Genomic DNA, 24,950 nt, shown 5'->3' on the forward strand with positions numbered 1-24,950 from the left:
TTATAGGTACAGTGCCAATCAAGTATTTAGAGGTGTAATGAAAGGGAGTACCAGTTGGGCATGTTTTTCCTTAGCCAGGTCTTTCTAAACTTCTTCTGATTTTCCTCCTGAGTTGCTACTGGCATTCACTTCTTCTCTTAATGTTTGTCTCAGATGAATTCAAAGGAGGTTCTGTAACAGAATGTTTGTGCAATGGAGTTCTCCTGGGAATGCTGCAGCTGAGATCCCCTTTATCCAGACCTTGCTGCTACGACTTCTGCTTGAAGACAGAAAGTGCCTTTCTGTCTTTCTCGGGTTTATATTCCCTGCAGGATGATGAGTTCAATCCATGTCCAAGGTGCCCTTGCAGACTAAGAAGGATTAGAGCCTGTGAGCAACCTAAGCACTTGAAAATAACAGAATATTTGGGAGTAGTAGTGGTTGGAGACATTACATCCAATGAGCTGGGTCAGTCCCTTACAAACTGTAAGCCTCCTTCCAACTGGAAGTAGATCCGGCACTTGGGGTGTCCTTAGGGAAGGGGCTTTTTCCTCAGAGAGTATGGACGGTATCCATGAAAAATCTTCATCAGGTGGTGTCTTCTGTAGGCTTATATGGAGACGTGTGTATGTATTGAAGGGTCATACAGGAATCTGTTTCTCACTGTAGATGCTGCTTAATGCATAAAGGGATGGCTACTTGCACTTGTGGAAACCAGTTGGATGAAGCTTTAACAACAATGGCAGAAAGCTCTGTGAAGTGGCAGCCTCATTATGGGCTCTCATGTTCTTGTGCTCTTGGAAGCTTTTCAATCTTGGCTTCATGGTCCCATTTATAAAAAAGAAGGGAAAATAGTAACTTCAGCATGTTACCATGCCAGAAAATAAACCCTTCTTGCATTGTGTGCTTTTTATTTCCAAAAAGCATTTCCAGATGGAGTCTTTATGTGCTGCTGATTTTTCCTTTTGCTCTAATTTGTCATTTAAACACCAAAAGTAAATCATCAAGGTAAAATGGAATAAATTTGGTAGTGCTAGTCATTTAAAAAAAAAAAGGAAAAAAGCAATTACATAACAAAGTGTTTCTTAAACAGCAAATCATTTTGATTCAGGTGTTTTTCTTGAAGATCTGCTCCAGGCATTCTTATGTATCTCCTTCCAGCCTTATACAACAGTACTTGAAAGTGATTTTTAGTAATGGAGCAAAAGAGGAATTCAGACAGGCCGTTATGGTCTTGCCTCCTCTTGAGCTTCTCCAGTGGGGACTATCCAGCATTCCAGAATAGTTAAGCTATTGTCTTCATTTTGTTTTCCTGCCCTTGCAGTACCTATTTTGCAGGGTGATTTTTTAATGAGAAGCTGACCGTACTTATTATTATAAGTCTTGGTGACAGTGCCCATACCTAATGTCCTGGTAATCCTGGGGAGTTGAGGAAAGCCTGCTGTAAATACAGATATTAGTCACTGTTCCCCACAACACTTTTCTTTCCTGTGTCTGAGCTCCATTAGTCCTTGCTCTCTATGAATTACAATAGTGCTGAGGCTTCTGCGTGGAACTTGTGCTTGAGTTAAGCTGCTGGTTAGTGACAACTCGCTGGCTTTGCACACATGCCAGTGGGACTGTTTTGGTATTTGGAGAATTGTTGGACACTGTGTTCTGAAGCGGTTTCTCATGTATGTGTCCATGGTGTATTTTTGGTCGGCCTTAAGTTTTCTGTTTATTCCATTACGTGTGTAGCTCAGCTTTTAACAGCACGTGTGTTAAATTTTGGATCTGGTCTTTGTTCCCCATGTGCACAAATCCCTGAATTAGTACGACTTTTGCCTTAAAGAGGCTACCACGGTTGATCTTACAACAGTTACCTCTGCTCTTCCAATCTCCTGAGCTGTGTGTTAGCCCAAGTGTGACTGGCAGCATCCCCATAGCTGCCTGCACCAGGGGTAAGGTGGTTTGGCTGTTCAGCCCCTGTGCAAAGGTAGCTGCTTTGTGCCATGAGTTGTCAGCCTGGATGAATTTTGAGTAGGCAACCTTTTCTTTGTTGACATGTGAGTTGTCACAGTGGTATCTATCTGATACTTAGATCCTACAATCCTTGCCAAGAAAGATTAGAAGGAGTTCAGCTCCTTAATTTGGTATTATAGCAGGGGCTGTGAGAAGAGTTGATAAAATCTGCAGAATGGGCAGTCCAAGGACACTCTCTGAGGGTGGCCAGAACATGGCTGAGATTTACAGAAGAAAGCTTTGTGTGCTAATGGCTTCCAGTGATCATTGCTACCTGTTCTAATCGTGCTGGTCCTGTGGGTTCAAGCTTTGATAAACATCTGATCAAATGGACTGAGCCTGACACGTCTGAGATCCAGTTGCAGCCCTGGCCCAGGCTTTGACTTTGTGTTTTTCTGGATGATTTATATAAATCTTCCCTGCTCTGGCTTACTTCGTTATAGAAAATTACACTGTCATTTGTCAACCTGCTGCACAGTACTTTGAGTGCCATTAGTGACTCACTAACCTCTTTACTTTCTGTTTAATGGTACATTTTCCCAGGGGCTGGGGATTCTGTCCCTGTATAACTGAAATATATAGAAGTATTCCCCAAAAAATTATCCTGTGAAGCTAATTTGTTTCTCTTAGAAAACAAAAAATCAGGTAATCAGTTGGCCAGTTAACTGGATCATCTGGAGTTTCCAGAGCAGATAGCTTTTAGGACTTTTTATTATAGTCTGTTTGTGAGGATGGACTAAGGTGTCTATTACTGATTTCTTAGTGCTAGGTTCAGGAGCTTAGATTAGATTTTATTAGTATTGGTGAAAATGGGAATTGTTTTTTTGGGAAATAGCTCTTAATCACACTTAAAGAGTTTATCTCTCAGGATTATTACTGAATTTCACATCCTTTCACAGGAGCCCTGCAGGTCTTTAAGGGGTTTGGTGTCTTTGGGTAGGTGATGGGTTTTGCCTTTCTTACCCTCTTAGGCAGAATCCTGGAAGATTATCAGCGCTTTAGAGAGCCTTCAGGTGACTTAATTTCAGACAAAAAATAATTCAGGAGCTTGACCTTTGTGTGCAGGTTTACTATCTAGTTCTTATTACTGCCCTGGTTCCCAACTATAGTTTTGACAGAGAGAGTGGGATGAGGTGGAGAGCATGTTCACTTTTTTTTTTTTTTTTTTTTTTTTTTTTTTTTTTTTTTTAATCCCACTTATTTATTTCTGTTAGCTCTTTGATTTATACAGCAGAAGTTTGAGTAGTCAAAGGTCAGGGTGAATGGGTTGGAGTTTTCCCACAACTGCTGATGGCTTAGTGATCCTGCTGTTTATATATCCAGTCCCTCTGACGAGGATGATGTGTTCAACAGGAGAGCTTCTCCTATTTTGGGAGTGTGCTTAGACTGGTGTTCTGAACCCCTCCTTTAGAAACATTTAGAAAATGTTAGGATGCAGTCAGGCCAGCATAAAGATACGTCTTCTTGGTCCTTAATGATTTCAGAGCAGTGGTGCATATGCTGAAATCTAAGTGCATGCTGGTCTTGTGTTTGAGGTCTTGAGGTATTTTATATAATTGATATTATGCAGGCTCAGCAGTAGGAGGGAGATGGAGTCATCCTGTTAGATCACCTTTTAGGGGATAAACAAAGAACTGAAGGAAACCCTAGTTTTCAGTCACTTTGAAAAAAGTGTCTTGCCTTGGAATCAAGGTTTCCCATGTAAGTGGGGATTTCATTTTTGTGCATGCAAACTGATCGAGAGCTTGGTTGTCTCTGCTAGGAAAGATCTCAGAGTAGAAAATCTACAGGTTAGTTCCTCATTTTCACATTGATGTAGATGTCTCTTTTTTAGCAAATATCATCCTTTCTTTTTTCATCTTCCACTGCCACAATAAATTCAGTTCCATCAGTACAAGTGACTGAGAGTAAACGGCAGTCCTAGGTCAGTTGCTGTCCTGTTACCTAGGCAAGATCAATTTTGATGGCCTTAGCATCTTGGAGAAAGATAGACTTCCCAGCTCCCAAGATTCAGGGCTGCATCTCATTGTGCTTTCTGATTGCTTTGGTTAATGAAGAGGAACAAGTGCTCTTGCATGGGTGAACACTGAGGAGAGGTTTTTTGATAACTGCAGTGGGAATGTTCTTGGCAGATAGCACAAGAGAGTGGGTTTCCTATTTATCTATGTAAGATGTTGGCAGCTTTTAGTTTGTCAGGTGACTGTATTTGTTCCTGTTCTTAGTATCCAATAAAATGGAGCAGCAGTTTAGCCACTGGAGACACTGCAGCACAGTATTCTTAGCTGGATATCTTGTTTTAGAAGATCAATCTGTTAAAATTGGATTAAGGTAGAGATTTAAAGAAAGCAATAGCTGCACTAAAGTTAGAACACAAAGTCTGGAGTCTCAGTTGAACAAGCATAAGATCAGTGGGGAGGCACAGGGTATTGAAATTGTCCTCTCCAGGCATTGATGTGAGTGGGGCTCAGTGGTGGGAGGACACTTCTTGATGGAAACACTCCTCTGCTCCCCAGGGTGGTGGCTGGGCATCTGGAGGCGTGTGGCCTGGCTAAACCGTGGTGTCAGGATCCAGAGTTCCTTGTTCACGCATTAGGAGTGTGATAATGCAAAGGCAGTGCCTGGGCTGTCTGGCTGAGAAGACAGCACTGGAGCTTACAGAAACACCTTTTGACTTTTTGCAAGACTGGAATAATTAACTTTGTGATAATTATGAATGAAAACTTTCACATTATATCTAAAGCAACAGCTCTCACTTTGAAAGAGTGAGTATGCTCCTAGTCTGGAGAGACCAAGAGGGGAATAGCTGATGCTGTAATAAGCTCAGTTAGCAATTGCAGTTTTGTGGGATTTGTGTGTATTGTACATTAGATGGAGGACATTGTTAGTAGTATCAGTTAAAATAATCCTATCAGTGTTAATAAGATTTAAATCTTGTTAATTGTAGGCAGTTAGTCTGTGGATTAGGCTTGAATTCGGTTCAGTTGATTGAAAGATACAGGGAAGTGTACTCTGACATGAACGGCTGTTGCACAATTCTGATGTTCCTTACATACCACTAGGTACAAAACCGGAAATATCCATCAGAAATAAAAGCAGGTAACGATGACACAGAGGATTATCTAATCCCCACCAAAATCCCTGAAAGGTTAAGACTGAGTGTTAAAAGGAAGCTTTTGTTGCTTGTCCATGAGGTCAATTAGGGTTTTTTTCCCACCTGAATACCTGAAAAATGACCGATTAATTCCCTGACTTACTTTGATCAAATGGCATCTTGGAACTAAAAATAAATGTGGTTTTTTGGCAGAAAATAAAGTATTTACATAACATTTGTGCCTCCCTAGTTAAGACAAAATGTCGGACCTGTAGACAAATCAGATAGATTTGCCCTGATGAGATTTCCAGATCTGGCCCTAAGGAACCTCTGTCAAGGAATGAATCACTGCAGATTCAAGGCCATTAATACATCTAACTATATGACAAAAATAATCCTAATTAGTCATCAATCTTAAATCTAAATATTACTCCTGTGAACATAAGGAAACAAAAAAGAAGAGGCTCTTCTAAATCCCATGGAGTGATCTGCTACATTCGTTTGTATTCATTAGCATCTACTGCCTGAAGATTTTCATAGCCAAAGCTGTGCATTAAAACACAGTACATTAATGCAGGAACAGAATATTTTAGCATAAAACTGTAATTAAAAAAGTAGCTGACCTGAGGCACTCGCTTTGTTGACTCTCTTCCCGTTTCTTTGAGACCCATTCTCATAATAAATACTAAATAAATGGCAAGAGTAATTATTCTTGTCAGTAGAAGTCTCTGTACTAGTTTAATGAGAAATCTTTGTCATAAGAGGTTTAGAGGTCTTAATTTTGTTCCCAGTAGATCTCATGCCTTTAAATTCAGTAGTTAGGGGCCTGGGGGTTTGGAAATATTTTGGACGCTGTTGAATGAAGTGAGTGAATGACAACAGCAATTTTGCAGAAACATTCATACTGACTAATTTGCTGAAAGTACACAGACGTGCAAATGAAGAATGGAGAGATTCTTATGGGCACCAAAACTGATGCTCTGCGGCTTGGGGAGCTACACAAGGTCCTGCCCAGACGGTGCAGAGCATCAAAGGACAGAGATGGGTGGATGGAGGGCCCTGCTAGAGCAGGGCTTCTACACAGGACTTGCAGAGAAGTGTGACCTGAGGGAGGTTGAATGACACAGCAGATAAACTGCAGCTGAGAGGAACCAGCTGGGGTAGGGAAGGGAAGTCCAGACTGCAGAGGGTTTGGGAGTCAGAGGGTTTGTTGTCTCAAAGCAGATCCCCAGGGGCTGTTGGGAAGCTGGTGCCTGGTGCACGTCTTATGTCTGGGCCTGAGGCAGCAGGGTGGAGGGCTGAGTGCTTAGGCCCAGCATCAACATTTCCTTGCCTTGGGGCTCCTATTCCATTCAAAATCCAGGCAGCTGAGGTCCCTCCAACAACAGAAGGCAGAGAAATAAGGAAGTATTGCTAGTGGCTAGGGAAATAGGAGGGAAAGCAATTTCAACAAGTCTTTCACAATTAATTGCAGTCCTGAGTAATGTTTTAAAAATATTTTGGTAGCTGTTGGATAGTTTACATACTAATGGGGTAGATGGTAATCATGCAGAGAAAAGAATGATTTATACTTTATAATTATTGTGAGATGTTTTGAGTTGATAATATGCAGGGAAAGGTTCAAATTTAGTTGCTGCACTAACATTACAGACAGCTTTGCAGGCAGCTGGGTTTACATCCAGCAGCAAGAAGTAGTTGATACTGAAAAGACAGTCACATGTCTGGCTGCAAGAGGAGTTAGAATATATATCCTAAAGACAAAGGCTTTGGATTTCTTGTCTGGCTATCCATTTTCCTGCAGTGCTTTGTAGTTGTCGCGCACAGAAATGACCAGAATAACTACTTTTCCAAACAAGTGGGGAGACAAGAGAGTGTGATATATCTGGACATAACGTGTACAACTGGAAACTGCCTCCTCACAGCTGTAGCAAGTTACTAAGATCTGGAAGACAGTTTAATAGCTGCAAATGTCACTCATGAAAGCTTGCTATCTCTAATGCCACAGTCAATCAAGTTGCTTTATAGTTCCGTATATTTTATAGCTCAGCAGGGAACTGAATCATGGGAAGGAATAAGCTGTTGTGTTTTGAGGTTCAGAAGAACATTAATTATCTTTACATAAATGTACCTTTTCTATTATTTATGCACTCGTGGAATGGCCAAAGAAAACCTGCTAATTTTTTTTTTTTATGTAATTATCCCACAGGATCCTTCAAACCAAAAATGTGGAAGAAAGAAAACTGTGTCCTTCAGCAGCATGCCATCAGAGAAGAAAATAAGCAGTGCCAGCGACTGTATCAGCTTTATGCAGGCTGGGTGTGAATTGAAGAAAGTTCGTCCAAATTCCCGGATTTATAACCGTTTTTTTACTCTGGATCCTGACCTGCAGGCTCTTCGCTGGGAGCCTTCCAAGAAGGATCTGGACAAAGCCAAGCTTGATATTTCTGCTATAAAAGAAATCAGACTAGGGAAGAACACAGAGACATTCAGGAATAATGGACTTGCAGATCAGATTTCTGAGGACTGTGCGCTGTCAGTAATTCACGGTGAGAACTATGAGTCCCTTGACTTGGTTGCCAATTCAGCTGATGTGGCCAATATTTGGGTATCAGGATTAAGGTACTTAGTTTCTCGTAGCAAACAACCCCTGGACTTGATGGAAAGCAGCCATAATACCCCGCGGTTTGCCTGGTTAAAAACTGTATTCGAAGCAGCAGACGTTGATGGCAATGGCATAATGTTAGAAGATACAGCTGTGGAGCTAATAAAGAAACTTAACCCCACCTTAAAGGAATCAAAGATTAGATTAAAATTTAAGGAAATTCAGAAAAGCAAAGAGAAACTGACAACACGAGTAACAAAAGAAGAGTTTTGTGAAGCGTTCAGTGAACTTTGCACAAGACCTGAAGTGTACTTCTTACTTGTGCAGATATCCAAAAACAAAGAGTACCTGGATGCCAATGACCTGATGCTGTTTTTAGAGGCTGAGCAAGGAGTGACCCACATAACAGAAGAAATGTGTCTAGATATTATACGCAGGTATGAGCTTTCTGAAGAAGGGCGGTTGAAAGGTTTTCTTGCAATTGATGGATTTACTCAATACTTATTGTCCTCAGAATGTGATATTTTTGACCCAGAGCACAAAAAAATTGTCCAGGACATGACACAGCCTTTGTCACATTACTACATCAATGCATCCCACAATACATATCTAATAGAAGACCAGCTCAGAGGGCCAGCTGATATCAATGGTTATGTCAGAGCTTTAAAGATGAGCTGCCGGAGTATTGAACTGGACGTCTGTGACGGCCCAGATAATGAACCCATTATTTGTAACCGCAACAACATGACATCGCCACTTGCCTTTCGAAATGTCATCGAAGTAATAAACAAATTGGCCTTCTTTGCCTCAGAATACCCTCTTATTCTATGCTTGGGGAACCACTGCTCTGTACAGCAGCAGAAGGTGGTGGTGCAACACATGAAAAGAATCTTTGGGAACAAACTGTACACCGAGGCACCTTTATCCTCAGAAGCCTACCTCCCATCGCCTGAGAAACTGAAAATGAAGATCATTGTGAAGGGGAAGAAACTGCCCTGCGACCAGGATGTATTGGAAGGAGAGGTCACAGATGAAGATGAAGAGGCTGAAATATCCCGAAGACTGTCAGAGGACTTCTCAAGGGAACCGAAGCTGATCTGGCTCTGTAGGGAGTTGTCTGACTTGGTGTCCCTATGCAAATCTATCCAGTACAAAGACTTTGAGACGTCCATGAAGTCTCAAAGTTATTGGGAAATGTGCTCCTTCAGCGAGGCAGAAGCCAGTCGGATTGCAAATGAATACCCTGAGGATTTTGTTAACTATAACAAAAAGTTTCTGTCCAGGGTGTACCCGAGTGCTATGAGGATAGACTCCAGTAACTTAAATCCTCAAGATTTTTGGAACTGTGGTTGCCAGATAGTGGCAATGAACTATCAGACCCCGGGGCCCATGATGGACCTACACACTGGTTGGTTTCTACAGAACGGGGGATGTGGGTATGTTCTCAGGCCTTCAGTGATGCGTGACGAGGTGTCTTACTTCAGCGCAAATACCAAGGGTATTGTTCCGGGGGTCTCCCCCCAGGTCCTACATGTCAAGATTATCAGTGGTCAGAATTTTCCAAAGCCCAAGGGTGCATGTGCAAAAGGGGATGTCATAGACCCCTATGTCTGCATAGAAATACATGGCATTCCTGCAGACTGCACCGAACAAAGAACTAAAACTGTGCAGCAAAACAGTGATAACCCTATTTTTGATGAAAGCTTTGAGTTCCAGATCAATCTACCGGAGCTGGCCATGATCCGCTTTGTTGTTTTGGATGATGACTACATTGGGGATGAGTTCATAGGACAGTACACCATCCCACTGGAGTGCTTACAGCCCGGATACAGGCACATCCCACTGCGCTCTTTTGTTGGTGATATCATGGAGCACGTTACCCTCTTTGTTCACATTGCAATAACCAACCGAAGTGGAGGCGGGAAGGCACAAAAGCGTAGCCTCTCAGTGAGGATAGGGAAGAAAGCAAGGGAGTACACCATGCTGAGGAACACTGGTCTCAAGACTATCGATGACATCTTTAAGCTGGCAGTGCATCCATTGCGAGAGGCTACTGACATGAGAGAAAATATGCAGGTATGAGACTTCCATTGTGTGTGTTGGTGCAACCTGAATGTGGAAGTGAAAGTCCTGGTATGAGCTGCTGCTAGGGCAGGCTTGCTGAAGCTGGTGGAAGCTGGTGGAAGCTGGTGAAACTTCAGACCCACAGCTCTTGTCAACCTTTAAATGGACATTGGCAGGCTGATAGTTAGAGGTGCTGACTAACAAGCAAACGTAGGATTAGGCAGAAATGTTTTAAAAATTAATATGCCCTCTCCAAACATATTTTACTGGTTGATTTTTTTTTTCCTGAGGAAGCAGAATTGAGGGTACATTTGTGTGCACTGCCTCTGGTGCCAAATACAATATTTCCTCTTTGGTTCTAGAAAACATCAACAAGCTAATTGAATGAGCGTTATGCTCTTAATTTTCTTTGGCTGAGTATAAGGAGCAGTGAGTGGATGTTTCATTAAGGTCTTGTGTACACCAAAGAAACCCACTGTGCAATGAGCAGCACGTTTTCCCAAGTGTGTGTTGCCACTGTTTGCCCCAGGGCTGCAGATGTACAACATAGGCACTGAATGCCACTTGGATTGCAGTTTCCTCCCTGCTGAATAGCTGTTTTGTCTTGGCTGGTTGAGGGCTGGCACAGACACCAGTGCCATGTCTTGGCTCAGAGGGTCCCCTGGCACTGTCCCTGCACCCGTGCTGCTGCATGCAGCAGAGCCTGCTGTGGCCAGCAGCATCAGGGCCCAGGTGCACAGCACTGTCACAAGTGCTTGGGTTAGACCTTGGCTGTTGGCAGGATGTGAAGTGGCAGCAAAGCCAAACAAGAGCATTCCCAGTGCTCTCCGCTGTGGTGGGAGCAACTGGAGGTTGATTAAAGGACAGCTCAATTCAGAGCTTCAGGCACTGCCTAGAAACAAAACTGAGTAGCATTAAACAATGAGTTTTCCTTAATAAATAGCTGGAATCAGCTGTAGCTATCTCCTTGGTAAAGATACAGAAACAGTTCCATTTTTTTTTTTCTCTCAAAAACGGGACAAAAACACATAGCATTTCATTGACCCCACTCTTCTGGATGGAGTCTAAAGCAAATGAAATGTTGACAGCTGGAAAAGTTTACAAAATGACATAAGCTTTAAATCACTCTCAAAGGAATAGTCCCAGCATATTTTTAAGAATGGGAAACTCTTCCCAGCCTTTCCTTTCCTTCAGGCCTTGAAAGCAACTAGTCTGAACTGCTGACCCCACCTTCTGTCAAGGTCAGGCAGTATATATGAACAATATAAATGAAAATACTCTGAATTTGACTCAGAAACAGTATTAATGTGCCTTCCAAGCAAAAGTTCAGTAAAAGATCATGTTCTGGGGAATGTTGTGTAAAGACACAGTTTTGGATTTAACAACATGCTTTCATATTTAATTAACAGTAAAAACTTAGCCAGGCATTGTCTGATTATTAGGGGGTTTTCCAGCAAGTTTTGGGAGAAATATTTGCAAGGTATGGGTTGTTATAATACTCTTACTTGGGTTTTGTGCCTCTTGGTCACTGCTTGTACAACTCAAGAAGCTAAATGATGGGTGCATGTCAGCTGTGTATCATCTAACCTGATAAATACCTAAATCCTGGCATGTCAGTTTGGTTTGACCTGTATATCCAGTATTGATTTTCTTACGTGTGACCTATGAAGGGTAGAGAGTGTTTGTGTATCTTTATGATGTGATAATGTAAGGCTGAAAACAAAGTGAGTTTTTCCTGCTTGCCTTTCCCATGGGAAATGCAAGGTCTGTCAAACTTGTTCTTGATGGAGGATGATAATGATGGGAGAACAAAGTGATTATAGCATCAAAAGTGATTGGAGTCTAAGCAGTTGGGAAGAGAAATAGCATTTTAGGCTGATGGTTTAATATGCTGGGGACCAGAACTTGTCCCTGTTAGGGCTGGATTTGCAATGCAAAGTAGCTGAGGAGCTGCCAGTTGGGATGCCTGTGCCTGGGAGAAAGCTGGAGTTGGCTGTAGGCTTCGGGACAGAGAGTGGGGCTGGCAGGGAATTCCTGTGTGAGATGGAATCCCGTGGTCTGTGGAGGGCCGGCGATGGTGAGCAGTGGGACAGCACTGCCTCCCATCAGAGGGGAGAAGAAGAAAGGGCTGTCAAGGTAATGGCAGGCAGGGGGGACGGAGTGGTGGGGGCAACACGTGCTGAAGTGTTGGTGTCCTTTCTCCAGAACGCCATGGTGTCGGTGAAGGAGCTGTGTGGGCTGCCGCCCATCGCCAGCCTCAAGCAGTGCATCCTGACCCTGTCCTCACGCCTCGTCAGCAGCGACAACGCGCCCTCGGTGGCCCTGTGCATGAAGGACACCTTTCCTTACCTGGAGCCTCTGGGGACCGTGCCCGACGTGCAGAAAAAGGTCCTGGCAGCGTATGACCTGGTAAGCACTTCAGCGCTGCTCCCTCCGCCTTTCCCCGCTGCTGTGAGTGGGGCAGGCTGTGCCCGCGGGCTTCCACACGCCCAGATGTTCCAGTTAAATAAACAAGGCTCTTCAAATGACTCGGGCTCTGCAGAGTTGGCCTCTAGTCACCACGATGCCACACTGGGCTTTTTGTAGTTGTTTCCCCTTTTAAACATGGTTGTAGCTAGCACAGGTTGGCACTTGAAAAGGACTTTATTTACCAAACCAGTGGCAGTTCAGCCTGTGCTGGCACAGTTAGTCCTTGTCCTTGGGAGGCCCAAGATCTGTGTGCTGCCCTTTGCTGGCCTCCCCGCAGCAGAGCACAAGGCCAGTAGAGAGGGAGCTGCAGCATGCGAGTTCCCAGGCAAAGCTGAGCCCTCCCTTTCCCTACACTTTGCAGCAGCCCTGTTAAGTATTGCCTCTGTCCCTGTCAGGTGAAGTCAGTGTTGCTCTTGGGGAGGGCACGTCAGAGTTGGAAGGGAAGGCTGCAATGCCCATTTTCTTGCACGGGGAAGGAGAGGTCAGTATGGTACAGGAACACTTACACAAATGTAGAGACACGAACAGGAATCATTCCAGATGAGTGCTGCTGCTCGTTGTGTGACATATGTCACTGCTGTGGGTGACTGAGCAACAGCTGTGCGTGACTTCCAGCAGCAGAAGTTGCTGTCACACTGTGCCTCTTGGGCTGTGGGGGTGCCCCGCTGCTTCCCGACCTTTTTGGCAGTGTGCAGCGACTGATAGCAAGATGTACAGTTCTGCCAAGCCTGACTTAAGTACTGCACTGTGGCAGCCAGACTGAATCACGAATCATGTTCAGAGGACAGCAGTTTTTTCTGCAGCTTGCGTTCAAAAGGAGTAAAATGATGAATAATGCTGGGAGTTTCGAATTGCTTCCAGAGACCCTGAAGTGTTGCAAAGTGATTGCAGTTTTGACCAACTGTTCCATGTGCCGAATGCCCACCTCCTTCCCAGCTCATTTTTTTGCCTTTATAACACACTTTTCAAGGAAAAATCAACTTGTTGGGTGGGGGAAGACACTGATGTTGATTAAAACAGAAATACTAAAAGTACTCTGAAATAACCTCTGGGTTCCTTCCAGAATAGTTTCTATTACTTGGAAGTGATTAAGTTATGGTAATAAAATGCCAGCTGTAACAATACCAGAACAAGGATTTGCGAATCTACTTGGTTGCCTTATTTTAGATGGAGCTTTTCTGGGGTAGATTTGTTACATGGTCTCATGTCTTTCTGAAAGAGCAAATACCACATAAATAAGAGATTTTTCTGTCTTGGGAGGCCTGCTTAATGGAGTTTTACCAAAATGAATGTGTCATCCCTTATCTTTGTAATTATATACCAAAGAGTACACATGGGACTTTTCAAGGCCTCCTTGTACTTTGGAAACAGTTTTTCAATTTAAATAGGTGAAAGGCCTCTTTTGGATGTAGACAGAAACACTTGTATAACTGTTTTAAATAATGGTTGTTCTCACATTTGTCTCCGATGGGGGAAGATGTAACTTGAATGTCAAGAGAGCATGCAAACAGTTTAAAATCAGAGAGAGAGAGAGAAGGGAGTTGTGCCTTGCCTACGTAAGGATTGATTTGAGATATAATTCTGTTAAGGAGGACATGATTTTTTTTTTTACCCGCTTTGGCTGTGACTGCCTCTTCCTTTGCTAAAACTGTTCGCTTCTGAAAAAGAAGGCTGGATTTTATAAGCAGTTTTGCCATATCTTGGAGGTTTGCCTTTTGAGACAATGCCAGCAGCAGAATATTGAAATCTATTTAGCCTTTTCTGTGTTTGAATAAATGAACTGTCTCTAACAATCTTGATATTTGAAATCACAGTGTGGGAAGGGGTTTGCATTTTGAATGTTGACAAGAGGCTTCTCCTTGCTGTATAATGACTTCATATAATCCAGGGTGGATTTCTTTTTAACTTTTTTTTTTTTTTTGGTGCAAACGAGAGCACAAGGAGATGTTGGGGGAAAGCAAAAAAAAAAAATTTTAGCTTATTTATTGATTTAAATTCAAGATATACTACAGTTCAGCCTTTTATATTGTTGATAAATACGGCTTCAAGGAACTGGATCCACAAGTGCTTGCTGCACGTCTCTTCACTTCAAAGCACTTTTCGGATGAAAAGGCCTAAGAGCATTTTAAAATGCATAAAATAAAATCTGTTTATATTGGCCTGTCTCTTGTATGAGCAGGCTCTACTACTTAATTCCTTTTACAGTAAAATGGAAAAAAAGTTAGACCCTAAATGTCCTAGTGTGAGTACAGGTCTGCCTCACTCACTGGGCCCCACAGCACAGGGAGCCTGAGTGCTGGGCAAACACTTCCTCACCACCTCTGAAAACACTACATGTGCCACATTCTTTATAAAGCCTTCTTTGAAAATAATTTCTGATAAAAACAGCCCTAATGTGCTAGAATTTTTTTCCCTTACAGAAAATTGCCAACTAAATGTACCTTATTTTACCATGGAAAGTATAGACTCTGCCTGTGTGCTTAATGGGGCGTAAACAGGGCTGAGAGTCCAGGGAAATGGAGGTGCAAATGCTCAGAAACCTGCCACAATGATCTGGAAAACAATTAACTGTCTGTTCCCTCCTGCTTGGCCTTTGTCAGCTGTGAGATAGACAAAGAGCCGTTTGTGCAGTTTGTTTGTTTTTTTTCCTGGGCAATTAATTTTACCATTGTACTCTGCATTAAATATTTTCTTTTGAGAGAGACCTTATTAGAATAAAATTTAATGTGCTTTGTTTAAGGAACCGGAACAATTTGTCAGGCCTATGTTTCTCTCATTTTATGGTGGCACTGCAGTGGTTTACTGGAGCTGTACCGTTGGACGTGGAAGAGGCTTCATTGGTTCCACTGCGTTGTACAGGAGTTTCTGCAGGGAATAGGATTTGCCAAAATCAAGGAAATAAGGTGGACTGTTGACAAAACACAGACATTTTTGAAAAGTGTGTCAATGATCAGAAACACAGTGTGGAATGGCTAATTTCAGTTTACAGCTTTAGTTGATTGCATACATAGAGCGTGATGAATGGATTCTGGTCATGCTGTCATTGCTTCCCACACACACATCCTGGGACAGTGTACCCTGCCGCTTCTGGAGTTGTTCTTCAGAGCTTTCCTTTCCTGTGAGGAAGGGCTCTCACTCTGCCTCTCTACCTGTTTGCTCCCCCTTGTCTGTGGTTGCTCAGATGGGCAGCATGTGCAGTGTGCCTCACAACCTGTCAAATTAATGCTGGTGTTCTTTGATCACACCTAAAAAAGGAGTTGCTCCGTGTGAAGAGAAGGGATGGGGCCCAGCTGGACCTGACAGATGGTTGAATTATTCATTGCAAATAGTTATCCTGCAAAGTTAGGATTTTTTTGGTTGAGGATTGTTTGGAAACAGATTGTGGTTACTGTGTCTGCACAATATATTCATGTGCTGATGCAAGCATGCATGAACTCAGGGACCCTTGTGCACTTTGCCTTTCAGTTATTGGTTACGCATTATTTTTCTTCAAGGTCAAATGATTGAGTAATTTGAAAATCAAAAGCAATAAACAAGTGATAATAAATGTTCTTGGTTTTACCCAATCTCCTGGCTCATGTGCATACACAAGTTTTTCTAAGAAAAATGAAACGTCCAAGTTATCTATCTGTATGTTTTCAAATCGTAAATAACAAGAAGTGTAAAAAAGATTGAACAGCGAAGCAATTTGTTATATAAACTCACGCTGACATTAATGTTTTTCTCTGTATTCAAGCCTGATCTTGCTGTGTTGAAGCAGACCGTTATGGAAGGACAGGGTGGCTGCAGATACTGCTGAGAGGTGGCAGGGTAGTTAAGAACATCTTGGCCAACATGGAGATGGATTGGGAATTTCTGAGAGGAGAAGAAGCATCTGTGAGGTTGCTGGGAAATATGTAGAGGTATTTAATGGCAGTGGTTTTGTTGACATAGGTATTGGTCCATGCGTGCTAGCAGAGGTCTGCTGAGGTGTGTGTGAGGTGAACTGCTCTTTGTCTGCTGTTCTTTCATAGCCAGTCTTTTTGGGCTTGTCTTGGTGCAGGCATGACCACATTCCCAAAAGTCCTTTTTCCCAGTTATTATGTAAATGCAAAGTGACTAAGTAGATTTTTGTGAGCTTTTTCACTGAAATTCATACCTCAGCTGGGATAGAGTCATCCCCAGAGGAACATTTTTCACAATTCTCTAAGCAGCTGAAGACAAGGGATATCGCAGAGCAGAGCATCAACTGCCAAAGAAGTGTCATAATGCACTGACGTCAAACACAGTCCAGCACATGGACATTGTCTTGAATTTATATTTGTTTTAAAGAATTTTCCATCCAGAATTGGACTTAGACTTGGAAAGTCAATTTCTTTTTCCACTTCTTACTAAGGAAAGTCCTGTCTCTTTCTCTGCTTCTTTCTTCTTACAATCCTCTCACCCACTGCTCTCAAAGTTTCTTGCTCTGATTGCCCATGTCCATTAGTCACTTCTAAAACAGAACCTGAAAAGAGTCAAATCAGAACTTCCCTTAGAGAAGGGAGTTCCAGTTGGGTACTTCAGTTACGCTGTTTTAGCATCAGCATATTGAAAACTGACTTCTCTCTCTCTCTTCCTTCATTGCTCCTGTTGTTCTGTGGAGAACTGGTCTTCATACACAGATCACGTCCTGCAACAGTGGTTCCATATTTTCCCAGAAACATTTCTAGCTGAAAACATGAAGTTGGAACCTCAAGTGAATGTTAGGCAGTTTCTTCTCCAGTTTGTGTCAGTAAGGTATTTCAGATGTTTGGAGCTCACGCAACCATCCTTGACAGCTGTTTCTCATGCTGGGCTGTTGCAGGAAAATACTTGGATTCTGAAATCCAGCTTGAACTGTATTAGGACAGAGACAAGGTGAGGAACAGAATGGTGGCCAGCAGCATTCTCTTCCCATGTCCTGGCACTGCATACCCATCTTTCTTTTCCTGCAAAACTTGCTGACACACAATTGATGGCCTGGTTGTTTCTTGTCCCAGGATGTGTACAAGAAACGCTAAAGGGAATTCTCTTCAAATTTTAATGAGATCAGTTTGCTCTTCAGCTGTTTTTAAAATTGGTTGTGTTTCTGTAACCTCTTGTATTTTTGGTTGATGGTGGGTTTGGTTTGTTTGTGAGGGTTTTTTTGTCGTTTTGTTTTTGTAACCAGGCAAAACTCTTCATTGTCAATGGAAGGCATAGAAGTGATCGGGACAATTGCAATGAGGAGACACCTAAGAGAAAGCTTCATTTTAGTCTGATGTTCAGTCAATCTGTGTTCTAAACTTTGGAATATTTATGAGAGGTTTCCTTGAACTGTCCCTTTTTTCTCATTTTAACTTTCCAGCAGGAACAGCACTTTAATTTGCCACCAGGAGCTTTTCCTCTCTTTTATTTATCTTTTTTTAGTGAGACTACTGTGTTAATTTCCTCTCTCCTTTTCAGTTTATAGAATAATTCACAATGAAAAGAAGAAATTGGTCTTTAGCACAGGAGTTCATTAAAGTAAAAAGAACATTCTTTTGTTCAGTCTGTACTGATCCTGTGATTAAACTGCCCTTAGTACAGGCAATAAATAACCCTTTTAATTTCATGTGAGTAATATGATGCCCTCAGTATTAAGATATTTTAAATTTCACTTAAAATTTATTTAGTTTTACAGAAGTGACAAAGTAAAGCACTGTTCTTGTATGAAGCACTGGGATTTTAAATTTGATATTCCATGCTCTTCTTACACACGGAAATGAGACAGGTCAGTTATGTTTCCAACCCTTGGTCTGTTTCACTTTCTGGGTCTCATATACTGGATAAGGAGAGAACTTCTGGATTTATGCCAGCTCCTACTTCCTGTGCTTTTTTTGAGAATCCACCATGATTGTTACGGAGAGCTTCAGGTAGACTGAGATAAATCAGGTTTATGCTTCTTTATTCTAGAATCAGGTTTTGTGTACTTTCATTCTTGTTTTTGTTCAATTTCCCCCTCACCCCTCCAGTTATGTTAAACACATCAATCAGTAAAGTTTATCACCTTCTTTCTGACATGGGCAATGCAAGTTGTCCCAAGAAATCCTGCCAGCTTCAGCAGCTGATAGAAATTTCCTCCCACCAAGTGGACCCAGATCCAGGCTCTAAAGGTTGCTTTGCAGTAAATGTCACTTGGACGTTAATCCCTTGAAACTCAGCATTCAGGAGTTAACACACTCTGGTGGAACACAGGAGTCCTGAGGGAGCAGGACATCTCTTGCTCTGTGAGAGTCACTCACGGAAGCGAGCTGCCCTATGGGAGCTGACATTAAACAGATCCTGATGGGCTCCAGCCAGATGGCTGGGACTACACAGCTGCCTGGAGGGCTGCTCAGTGGGATCTGAGCAGAGGAAAGGTGCATGGAAATTCATGCTGCAAACAGCAGAAAGCTTGCTCTTCACTTTTGAGATAGGTTGGTGGGTTTCAATATATTACTCTCAGGATTTGTCATGAGACAAAAGCTGCTTATTTTTGGCAAGATTACTGCTGAGCAAGAAGATGGGAACAGGTTAAATTCTGCTACATGATCTGTTTTTAATTGTTCTTGCTGAGCTGAGAGCAGTAAGACTTTGATGTCAGCATCAAAGGAGTGGAGGGTTGCTCTTCCTACTCTGCAGTAAGGGAAAATTGACATCCTAGTGCTACTTTCCTCTTAAAAAATGAATAGAATACCTTCATGTCTGAGCATCCTTAAACAGGCATACCAGAAACTCCTGGGAGTGGGCCCAGTAGTTGCATGATTCTCGAGCCTGCTTTTTTTGTGCATGGTAGGTTAATTTCCTGTGGTGTTCATATATGTATATGTATGCATCTGTATATATAAAAACCTCTCAAGTGACATTCTGCTTGAGGGATCTGAGCACAGGAGAGTCTGACACATTGGCTGTCCTGTAGGAGCTTAGCTGCAGCTGACCTCACGGGGCAAACCTTGCTGCTGGGGAGGAAGCGCAGGCACAGACCCAGTGGGGACCCAAGCCCAGAGTGATGGCTACAGGGGCTGCAGGAGCCACGGACATGCTGGGATCACCTGGCACTGCCTCACGGGCCCCAGCTCTGCATGTGCAAGAGGTGCATGTTTGGCCTCTGGCTGCCTCTTTAGTGACTTGCAGGATTTTTGGGACTTTTACTGTCTTCTCTGCTCAGACCTTCAGCATTTGTAGCTGTCAGCTGAATGGCTCCTTCAGCACTAAAGGATTATGTGCTGTGGTACAGAAAAGCCAGAGAGTGGGTAGAAATTGTCATTTCTTTCTAGATGACAAGTGAAAATATCAAAGAGGAAAAAAATCAATGTGATGCATGAACAAGTAAGTAATAAGAATGAAAGGCAAAGGACACTGTCGAAAGTAATTTAAATCTCAGGCATATCCACTGGGCTTGTTCTGTTAAAAAACAATTTTGCACTCTCTAGGTATATCAGGCTTTTTTCACTCTGCCTGTGAAACTGATAGTGGATGTTGTTTTTCATGTGTTGTTCTTTATATAAAAGGAAATGCATAGGTATTTTTATTAAATACAACCTTAGTACATTTAATTAGAAATAAAGATGGGATGAGGAGGAAAATTTGGATCTAAATTCCTCCAGAATTTGGAAGTTTGAGTGTGACAAGTGGAAGCGTCTCTCATTCCTTGTGTCTAATTAAAACAGTAAGATGTGCTAATTTGCAAGTGTTAATTTATTACTGTTATGCTGTCTTCCGCTAAAATCATCAAAACCTACTACGTGGGTTTTCGGATTTAGCATATTTGGAAGTAGGGAGGCTTTTATCAGTTGCAGCATTTTGGCAAAGCTTTCAGGTGGTGGCTTCTGTAATTTCAGGGTGTAACCTTAGGCAGTCACTCTTCAGTTTGCTTCATTTCTGATTGGCACTGCCCTCGTGCTGCTCGGGTTTGATTGAGGTCTGTGGTGAACATCCCGGAACAGTGAGGTTATTCTCAGGCACAGTTTGTTATACAGCATGTTCTTTCCTTCTGTGACAGATGTATGTACCACCTTTTGCAATTTCACAAAAGAGAACAATATTGTTTGCCTGGCCTTCTGAGACGTTTTGGAGGCTTGTTACCATCAAAGGAGAATAGTATTTGCATGTAGGGAGGCTCAGGAAACTTGCCTGGTAATGGACCTTTCATTTGTTTGCTGTTAATGGGCTGTTCTGGGAAGATGTCTAAGTAGGGATGTCTCTTGAAACTTGTGAGTAGGCTTGTTGAAGCTGCTGCTTTTGGTTTTTTTGGTTATAGGTGGATTATTTTTTTAAAATTATTTTTTGTGGTGTTGTCTCTTTTATTAAGCTTCAACAGAAATAATGAGGGTGGGATAGGATTTGGATCTCAGTTTCTCAGAGGAGAATCTCAAGAACTACCGTGGGTGTCTAAACTTTTGTATAGAATAAAATCCAGCACAGGCTTAAATAACTCTGGAAATCATCTCTATTCGTGAATTGGTAACATTTTTAATAACCACATCTGTCAAGGACTATACTTCTCCTTTTAAGAAAATAGAAAGGGCTGAATTGAACATAGAATGAAGTTTGTCTGCTAAATCTGTTTTCTTCTGAAATCACTTGTGTTTCCTTTATATTGTTTGCAGTGGTGTCTCATGGGTGTAAAACAGCTGTTCGTTAACTTTTGGAGCAAAATATTTTCAGAGCAACTGATGCTTAGCTTGATACAGATCTGGGAGCCTCCCATAGGAAGGAAGGAAGGAAGGATCCAATATTTATCATATTGCTCTCAGAGCAAACCTCCTCTCCAGTTTCAACCTATGTACTTTCTGTGTGCTAGATGTTACAGGAAACCCTATTAATGCTGATTTTCTTCTTTTTTTTTCTGACAGATGATTCAAGAGAGCAGGGTTCTTATTGAGACAGCAGACACCACTCATGACAAGATTGTTCAGTGCCAGAAAGCAGGTAATCCATCTCTATTGAGCAGTTCTGGGTGGGAGATGAGAAATAATGTGCCATAGTTTACTTACAGTTTGTGACTAATGCAGCATTTTTCACCTGGATGTAAGTGAGCATTCCGGTCTTTCTCTGGCATGCTCTACCCCCCTGAAGGCTCCTTGTCCAATAGCAATACAGGTGTGGGATCAGACAAAAATATTCAGCTTTCACCTTAGAAGATATTCTCCATCTGCTCTACAGCTCTTAACTGTCTGACAGCATTTAAATTAGTCAAATGAACCAAAAAGGCATTAAAAAGAGGGAGGTGAGAAGGCATGGTGCCTTTACTGAGTGCATTCTCTAGCTCAGTTATTCCTTTGAACACAGAGCAGGCAAGAGGTTTCTGTACCCACAGGACCACAACAATTATGAATACTGTTGTTTCTTAAGGGGAATTTTTGGATTTGGCAAGTGATGCAGGCTACAGCCACTTGCTTCCATTAAATGTAAATAATGAATGAAACTGCTTGTTTGTAGTTAATACTTTAATTCATCTTTTTAATTAGGAGAAACTGGAAGCTGTTTCAACAGTACCATTTAACTGATTTCCTGTGGTGCAAGAGCAGGATGGAACCTAGTCTCTGCTCTTTAGCCATGCTGGCATTGTGGTAGCAAAGGGACAAGAGGCAAGTGGCCATGTCTGGCTGGAGGTCATGGGCCTCATCATTGTGACATGCCTTGGGTTCTGTGTATCTGCGTAAGCAGCATAAAATTCCTCTGCCCAAAGCCTTCATCGTGTGCAGAAGGTTTAGGAAAGGGACCGCAACAAGGAAATGCAGCACCAGGAGGGTCTCTAAAAGGTATAATTTAAGAGCAATGCTTTGCACTAAATTATGCAGACTCTCAGCAGCATCAGCCACCTTTCTGCCCAGCTTGGTCTGTGCAGAGAGAAGAGCCCACATTTGCCTGGGCACTGGAGTCTTTGTGAGCAGGGAATGTGTATGGAAAATACCATGCAGTACTATGCCACCACACTGATGTCCAGAGTTTCATGCAGTTCCCTTCTCCTTCCTTCCCCCTGGAAAAAGAGAATTTTTTCAAGTGTGTTCAGTTTGCTACTGCATGTTCTTGTATTTTCATTTTTGTTTGCTTTATTAGCCTTAAAATTTCTGATTGAGAAGGCAGCTCAGTCAGAAGAGATATGAAGTGCTTCTCTGAAGCCATGGGATTTAGAGAGAGGAAAGGACTAAGGAGAGATACCCCTCCCCGTGCTCATTTGCAAATTAGTTTGTTGCAAGTGTTACCCAGGCAAATTTTATGTAACACTTTTAATGTGGTGAGATGAAAGACTCAAATTAAGAGGTGTCAGAGTGACACCCTGTGACATAGTCCTTTACCTCACCCCAGTGCTGCTTCCTTTGAACGTGTGCTCCAGCAGCCCTCTGCTTCATAGCCTGTTTTGGTGCAGGTTCCGTGTGCCTCAGGGCCCTGCTGGCTGTCCCACACTGGTTCTTGTGTGACTGGTTTTGATGTTGTTTTTTTGAAATGTGCAGGCTCTGCCCAATGCACAGTGGTCAGCAGCAGCTTGGAGGACTGACCCCACTAAATTCTTTCACTGGAGTTGCTACCTGCATCTTAACAAATGTTTGTGGCTCCCTCTTTCTGGGGCAGTATCCAAGTTACAGATGGAGAAGTGAGGTCCAGAAGGAAAAACAACTGAAATGTTGCTCCATGAAGGCAGGACTGTCCACATAGAGCTAAGATCCATTAGCCTTACTAATTTTTTCCAGGACAAGGCAAGTAATTCGAAGATTTTCTTTTACTAATTGAAGTCAAATGATTTGTAAGTCAGTTGGCATGAAGCACAGCTGCAAGGAAATCTTGCTTGAGGTGCAGTTATTTATACAGTTTTCCAAACTGTACTGCAGGAACTCCATTAGCCTTGACAAGAAAAGCCTGTGAGTGAGTGAAGTTTTGGAATGTAAACAGTAGAGAGAGAAATCTTGCATTTTATGGGGTTGAACAGCCTGAGTGTTATTGAACTCCTGGAGTCAAAGCATGGGAAGGAAAACCAATGTTAGTCTTCCAGAAGTGTTTTGGGCAAGCTGTGCTGAGTGCAAGCCTACCTTGGACTGTCCTTCAGCAACCTGGCAAGTAGCCTCTGCATCTACACCCTACAGATGTTCTCTCCATTGGCATTTCTTTGATGTCATTTCAACAAAGCTCGAATTGTGAGTGACATTTACCCTAAAGTGTTAAGGGAGGGAGAGCTATGAAACAGCTGGAGATGGAGCTCGGTTTGTTCAGCCAGCTTAGGCTTCAGATGCTTTGGAGTTATTTAGTGCCAGTTTGGCCTTTGTAAGGTACAAATTAAGGCAACAGAAGGAGTTCTTTTCCATTTTGTCTCTACGTCCACACCAGACTCAGAGAAATGGTTGCATACACTGTGCAGATCTTGTGAAATTGGTGGGCTAATTGGATACCTTAAGATTTTTAATCTGCTCCCAGATTTCCTGATTTTTTGTATCCAGCAACAGATTTGCAGACCTTCGCCACAGAAACTAGCAGTGAAATGCAACAGGGCTGTGGTTGGAAGTCTCAGTTCTCCAATGCTGCAGGAGAGGCAATCCTGTGATTAGTGTTATGTGCTTCTGACGTAATTTATGGTTGTGGAGTACAAGGGCTTTTCTGTATGACTGAGGAAGATGAATGAGGAGATGTGCATTGGAGCCTGCATTTGCTGTGCTGAACAGGTATCTTCCACGTGTGTCAGCCAGCCTTCCACGGTGCAAAGTCATCAACTCAAGGGGAGTGACAGGCGATTGCCTTTTGTCGCAGTATTGGCAGCAGTGCAGGCTGCAGGCAGAAGTGCTGGAGGAGTGTCTGCAGGGACCAGTGTCTGTGTGGAACCCCAGCACTGGCAAGGAGAGCCACAAACCCAGTGGAAGCACAGCCCCAAAACTGTTCATGGCACCTTTATTCTGGAAAATGTTCCCCCGGGATGGAGTCATGAAAAGAAAAGGAAGGGGGGAAAGCACAGGAGGAGGTTGTAGGAAGTCCCAGCTGCAAGACTGAAACTGCTCACTCAACATTTTTATAGGGAAAATCAATTGTGCATTGAGTGATGTGGCAATCTGTGTTTTTAGGAATGGAATTCCATGAAGAGCTTCATAACCTTGGGACAAAAGAAGGTTTGAAAGGAAGAAAATTAAGCAAAGCCATTGAAAGTTTTGCATGGAATATCACAGTGCTGAAGGTAAGCACAAAATGTACCCCCTCCTGTCTTGTATTAACTTTATAAGTAAACCTTTGCTCTTTTAGCTCCCCTGTTTGTACATCTTACTAATTCTGAAAAAACATGTTGTTCTTTTTTTTTAATGGGATGTATCAATTACCCCCACCTATTGATATTTATCAAATATATCAATTACACCACTGATTTGGAAGCTGTGAAAGGAATTTATCTAAGCCTTGAACAGAAGAGGAAAGATGGTTTCTGGTTTGTATGATTGGGGCATGGGTTTGTTTGTCTGTTCTGCCCCATGCACTCTGAAAGTGACCTGTTTGAGGTCACTGTGTCTCAAATACTGGTTTTGTAAAATGAGAACTGGAGCATCTCTTTGGAAAGGGACAGGGGGCAGGAGGGGCTGTCAAGAAAACACATGAGGAATATTCTAGATCCTGCAGGACTATGTTTCCGAAGTGGAGTACTGTCCAAACAGCTAAAAGGGGATTTTCACCCCTTCATGGAGTCTGTGCAGAGATATACCATGGGGTCAAGTTGTTATTCACTGGCTTTAGCCACCGGCTTAGCATCAACCAGCCACAAATTGTCATGGT

The 24,950-nt window shown here is 42.5% G+C and overlaps 1 protein-coding gene across 1 annotated transcript in view; it reads left to right on the top strand.

Moving 5' to 3' along the window:
• Window positions 1-24,950, top strand: part of PLCL1 (phospholipase C like 1 (inactive)) — a 184,263-nt gene that overhangs the window by 136,695 nt on the left and 22,618 nt on the right. Inside the window, exons 2-5 of the mRNA XM_066189650.1 lie at window positions 7,278-9,749; window positions 11,943-12,146; window positions 21,062-21,137; window positions 24,257-24,366. Coding sequence (XP_066045747.1) covers window positions 7,278-9,749; window positions 11,943-12,146; window positions 21,062-21,137; window positions 24,257-24,366 — 2,862 coding nt within the window. The remainder of the gene's footprint in view (window positions 1-7,277; window positions 9,750-11,942; window positions 12,147-21,061; window positions 21,138-24,256; window positions 24,367-24,950) is intronic.

Source organism: Chamaea fasciata, unplaced genomic scaffold (assembly GCF_029207755.1).
Source record: "Chamaea fasciata isolate MVZ Bird 193981 ecotype frontalis unplaced genomic scaffold, bChaFas1.0.hap1 SCAF_8, whole genome shotgun sequence".
In the NCBI taxonomy this organism is placed as follows: domain Eukaryota; kingdom Metazoa; phylum Chordata; class Aves; order Passeriformes; family Sylviidae; genus Chamaea; species Chamaea fasciata.